Genomic DNA, 6,000 nt, shown 5'->3' with positions numbered 1-6,000 from the left:
TCTGCAACTTTGCTAAAGCTGTTAATTGTTTCAAGTAAGTTTTTGGATGATTTTCTAAGATTCTCTAAATATAACATCATAGTTTTATCTCTTTATTGCCTATTCTAATTCTTTTTCTTTTCTTATTTCTAAAGCCCACATTCCTAATACGGTTTTGAATAATGATAATGCACACCCTTATTTCACCCCTGATCTTATTGGGAATGCAACCAGCTTCTCTTCATTACAAATAATACTTCCTATTGGTTTTAGATAGATGTGGATTTTTATTTTAAGGAAAACTCCCTTTTCCCCCATGTTCTCTAATTTTTTGTTTTTTTTAATATGAATGGATACTCTACTTTGTCAAAAAGCCTTTTCTGCATCTATTGAGATTATCATATGATTTGTTAAGTTTGTTATTGATATTGATTATAGCAATAGTTTTCCTCATATTGAATCAACTCAGAATTCCTGGTATAAATCCCACTTGGTCACAGTGTATTATCCCATTGAGAAGTTGTAATCTTTTTGCTAACACTTTATTTAAAATTTTTGCATCAATATTCATTAGAGAGATTGCTCTGTAATTTTTTTTCTTTGTTTTGGCTCTTGCTGGTTTAGGTATCAGTACCTTATTTGTGTCACAGAAGGAATTTGTCAGGACTCCTTCTTTACCTATTTTTCCAAATAGTTTACATAGTATTGGAATTAATTGTTTTTTAAATGTTTGAATGTTAGAATTCTTATAAATCCATCTACCACTGGAGATTTTTTCTTAAGGAGTTCATTGATGACTTGTTCAATTTCTTTTTCTAAAATGGGACTATTTAAGTAATTTATTTCCTCTTCTGCCAATCTGGGTAATTTATATTTTTGTAAATATTTATCCATTTCTATTAGATTGTCAGACTTGCTGGCACATAATTGGGCAAAAAAGCTCCTAATTATTGCTTCAATTTCTTTTTTCATTTTGGTAAGTTCACCCTTTTCGTTTTTGATGCTAGTTTTTTTCCTTTCCTTTTTCTAATCACATTAAACAAAGGTTAATCTATTTTGATGTTTTTTTCATAAAACTAACTCTTAATTTTATAAATTAGTTCAATAATTTTCTTAGTTTCAATTTTATTAATCTCTCCTTTGAGTTTCAGAATTTCTAATTTGGCAAATAAGTTTTAGTTCAATATGAGGTAAACATTTAAAAAAAAACTCATAGTTCTCTGAGCTAGAATTTTGAGTTTTTAACTAAAAGACATTCACATCATAGTAAATCCTAAAGAAATTAAGAAATTCCTCAAATCAGACGTTCTTTTTGAAGACAAACATGGAAATTAACCGACATGTATTTAAGAGCCTGTCATTAAGAAGCAGCAATTTGGCGTACAGAATTGAGTATTGGACAGACCTGTTGGGCAAACCTGAATTCAAATCCTACCTCAGATACTTAGTAGCTATGTGACCCTGGGACACGTCACTTAACTGGCTTGCCTCGGTTTCCCTATCTGTAAAATGAGGATAGTAATATCATATATTTCCCAGAGTTGGTGTGAGACTAAAACGAGAGAATATACGTAGAGTACTTTGCAAATCTTAAAAGGTCACATGAATGCTAGCTGTTAATACAATGTCCTAGGCACTGGGGATATAGATATTAAAGTGAGTCAGTCCTTGACATTCAGGAGCTTATAATGTCTGAGACCCCTATTCACTGACAGAATAATGAGTACAAAACAAATGTAATGACTGGGAGGGGCTATTAATTTCAGGGGAAAATCAGGGGAGGCATCTTGAAGGAAGTAGAACTTCAAGTGAACTTTGAAGAGAGGCCTAAGAAGGAATTCTGTGAAAGCGGACCAAGTCTAGGTCAGTTTGGCTAGAAGCAAAGGAGTGATGTGTAATTAACCTGAAAGATAAAAATCAAAGGTTGATTTAAAAAAAGAAAAATCAAGGATTCTTCTAGTGATCAAAAAAACCCAAAACCCAGCAAACACACATTCTGTTGCTGCTCAAAGAGACACATTTAAATAACGTGGTTTCCAGTACTTATTAGTTAGTCTCCACTTGAATACATGATATGGATTTAAAAGTTCAAAATAAAGGCTCTGAAGCAGTTATAAAATGTTTCTCAGAATCCTTAGTTTTGTTTTTTGAATATGCAGCTAATAAACACTGACCAAAATAACTGGTAGTGGATCTAGAAAAAGTCCAATTAATTTGCTGGCAAAGGGGGCAGCTGTGTTCATTGGTTGGTGTTCTGGACTTCGAATCAGGTGGGGTCAGACCTTTCCCCCTCCCCCACCTCTTAACACTAATCATTCTGTGCAAGTCATTGAAGCTCCCTGACAATTTCTTCATGAAAATAAGGGGACTGAACCAGACAGAATCTCAGGTGTCTTTTCACTTCTAGATCTATAACAGAAACAAAATAGTTCCTTTGAGAGAGTTTTATTTGTTTCACACATGGACAACTGAAAGAACACAAGTTTTTCAAAATACATTAATTGGTGAAAACTTATTATAATCACTTTTATATTATAGCACACGGAGTTAATGAATTTCTTTGTTTATCCAACTGTTTCTGATGTTATTACAGAGATAAGCGCGTATTAAAATGTCTGTAATATTGTAACATGGCAAAATCCTTATATTAATTTAAAGAGTAGCATCGCTAGATTTGGTACAAGCACAAGGCACAGAATTACTACAATTTCTTAAAATAAGTATAATACTTCATATAATTATTGTTGGGGAATGAGATATTCTATATAAGTGAATTTCCCAGAAAATGAAAGCTTATACTTGTAGAAGTGACGTTTTCCTTTTAATCACCTTAAGTCATCATTTCTCCAAAATATCTTAAACTTTTTTTTTTGGCTTTCTTTAAGAGTAATTGTAACTTTTCACCACCTCTTTCTCAGTATCATTATGAACAACTATCATCTTGTGCTGCAATACACTGGCGTTAACAGGAACTACTGAGGTGTGTAGGGCTGCTTGCTCTAAGTCTACTTTGTTTTTTTTGTCATGTCAACTTATCTTTTTTTGATTCTTTCATCATTAGCCTGCTTGGACAAACTAACTTTTCCCTTTTCTAAGCAGTTGTTAAGTAAGCTGTAAGTTTTATGCAGGCAGGGATGCTTTATCTCAATTTATAGAATACTTTTTCTATCTGGCAGGGCTTCAATAAATGTTTGTTGAATCACATTAAATTTTAATCTAGGTTGGGCTGAGAAGCCAGAGAGCCAAGCTTTTTAGAATCATGTATAGAATGGAACAAGTTCTTTGAGTGCTGAGTAAGTTAGGGGCTTTTCTAAAAATGTCATTCATGAGCCTTTGAAGTTACTGACCTTTTTCCCTTTACTTACTGTTATGGACAATTGAGGTTCCCAGGTAAGTAGCCCTGCATAAATGAAGTGTCCCTGTAACAATATTTCATTAAACATAATATGGTAATGGCTACTCTTTTATTAACAGAGACATTTTAACAACGCCTATGGTTCAGAACATACACACTGCAAATGGCAATTGTTTTATAGTTCAATTTGCAATTTGACTTTACAAAATTATTTTGGGGGTAAAATCTGGCACAAAGTGTTGCTACAACATTTTTCCTAATGATATTTCTCAAACTAACAATCCTCCCAGCCATTTAAAATTTCAGCTTCTATTTCTTAAGGATGACATTCAAATTTAGCATGCAAATGACAATCATTTGTTTCTGAGGCCAATGCCACTGAAAGCATAATTCTAACTAATTTAATTATTATTAATCACTTTTTATACTGAAAAATTTGCATATTATTTGGGAAAATAACATTACTGACAGTCTTGTTTATCTAGCAAAACAGATGAATTCTCTTTCATGTTCGCTTTTCAAATTATGTCAGTCTATGAAATATTTACCACTTTAGGGTTTTAATGGCATGAGAAGCTACTTATACTTAGGGGAAAAGAGAATAAAATTGGTAAAGTAAAACAATTTTCTTCCCTTCATACTTTTATGGATTAAAACATTAAAATAAATTATGTGCAAAACTTGTTTACAAATTCATTTAAAACTGTTCACAAGCCTAAAACTAGTGAATATAATATAGAAATATATTTAATGGAAAAAAAAAAGTACCCAGTATAATTGACCAACAGAACCTTTTACATAATATGTAAACTGATGGATTTCATAAAATTAAGAATTTATTTTCTTCAAAGGTTTATACTTTGAAAAATGCATTTATTCTTTTAACAGGAGGCTAAAATTTTAAAGGTTACAATTCTCCCCTCAAAATTAGGACCCTAAATTAAAACTGTTAATAACTTCTATATCCTGAGTTTAGATGCCAAGAAAAGATATCAAGTATCTCTACAATATAGTCTATTTGAAAAACATCTTTTTATTTGGTTACTATTTTTATATTTAACTGGAACTCAATTGTTTACATTTAAGATCTATCCAATCAAAATCTTTTCATTTTTCAACATTATTTGACTATTTTCTCCCTTTACTAGGCCACATGATATCATTTAAAAGGAGTCTATTTTGCCTAGAGATGAAGGAAAAATGTATAGATTATCTTAGGAAGTAAATTTGATAGGCTGCAGATTTTATCCTAGACAGTAAGTCTAGAATATTATGAGTGGGAAAAAAAAGTTTTTATTAGAGCTGCATCAAATGCAAAATATTTTTTTCAGTGAAAAAAAAGCTCAATGCTTAGTATAGTGCCCTTTAGAAGCCACTTCATAAATATTTAAAATGGAATTATATTTTCTATTTTTATTGAAAATAAAATGCAGAAAGGGCAATAATGAGCCCACAGCCTATGGAATGCATTTCTATATAAAAACATACTCCTATTAAAAAAAGATGCCTTTTTAATTTGTTTTAAGTACTTCTGTCTAGTTTTTTAAAAATTTAGCAAATGCACAAATCAAAGAAATGAGACCATGATTATTTTTCTAAACATCTAATATTCCATTAAATTGAAGAACATTTTCTAAATTTAAAGTAAAAATAAATACTTTATGGGAAATAATGACTTTTCTTTTCTAATATAAATCAACTCATCTACATATACAAAATTAATGCTTTCATTAAACATTAGCACAGTTCATTTCCCATAATAGGTGCTTTATAAGTGTTGATTAACTTGAACTGAATTCAAAGCTTTATTTAAATGGCACACTAGTGGGATTTATTTTTGTTTTTAAATGAACCGAAGAGTGTGCAAATTATGTGTAGTTATATAACAGAGCATATACTTTATGAAGCTTTCAAAAATGATCTATAAGTCGAAAAGAATCTCAAGAGTAGCAGCAATTGACCAAGCCTGTGTTTCACAGCTGAAAGAACAGTATTGTCCATTCTCATTTGTCAATTCAGGAAGGCCCTTCCAAGGGGATCTGAAATAAAGAACACATACAAGTGAGCATGCTTCAAAATCTGATTGTTCCCCTAACTTCTCCATTCTGTTGTCAGTTAGCACAACGAAACACTCAGATTTGTTAGGAAACTTTGACCAGTTAACCTCTGCTAGATGCTCAGAGCTCTTTTTGTTGACACCTCTCATTTTATTATTACTTAGTCTAATCTAGAATCCCACAACATATCTTTCTCTGTCCTATTACTTATACTTCTACTGCAAATGCCCTGGTTTAGGCCTTGCTTACCTTTTCTCCTTGTACTGGTCTATTTTTTATGTAGTCTATCTTTCATATTGTTATCTATATTTTAATGCATTTTTTCTAATCATGTTACTTAAAAGCTCTCAGTGGATCCCTATATCCTATTGGAAAAAAATGTACATATACAAATTCCAAACATTGGTGTTCAAGTCCTTTCATAATCTGGTTGCAATGATCTTTTCAGGGTTATTTCACTCCTCTTCATATAACTGTTGTCCACACTTAGGATTAATTCCCCTTCACCTCTGTTATCTTTCAGCATTTAAATAAGGTGGCTCCTTCTTCATGAAGCCTTCCTTGGCAACTTTCTCATATCTGTGAACTGGAAGGAAACTCTCCATCTTC

At 31.6% G+C, this 6,000-nt stretch overlaps 1 protein-coding gene across 3 annotated transcripts in view; it reads right to left on the bottom strand.

Annotated features, from left to right (window-relative positions):
* Positions 1-4,375: 4,375 nt before the first annotated feature.
* AGL (amylo-alpha-1, 6-glucosidase, 4-alpha-glucanotransferase) overlaps positions 4,376-6,000 on the bottom strand; it is a 75,700-nt gene continuing 74,075 nt past the window's right edge. For all 3 annotated transcript variants that reach the window (XM_031967135.1, XM_031967133.1, XM_031967134.1), the window contains exon 34: positions 4,376-5,373. In XM_031967135.1, the coding sequence (XP_031822995.1) occupies positions 5,256-5,373 (118 nt within the window). In that variant the 3' untranslated portion in view covers positions 4,376-5,255. The remainder of the gene's footprint in view (positions 5,374-6,000) is intronic.

This window comes from Sarcophilus harrisii, chromosome 4, assembly GCF_902635505.1.
Source record: "Sarcophilus harrisii chromosome 4, mSarHar1.11, whole genome shotgun sequence".
NCBI classification, from domain to species: domain Eukaryota; kingdom Metazoa; phylum Chordata; class Mammalia; order Dasyuromorphia; family Dasyuridae; genus Sarcophilus; species Sarcophilus harrisii.
Note: the sequence above shows the minus strand (reverse complement) of the source record. Positions and strands in the feature narration are given on the sequence as shown.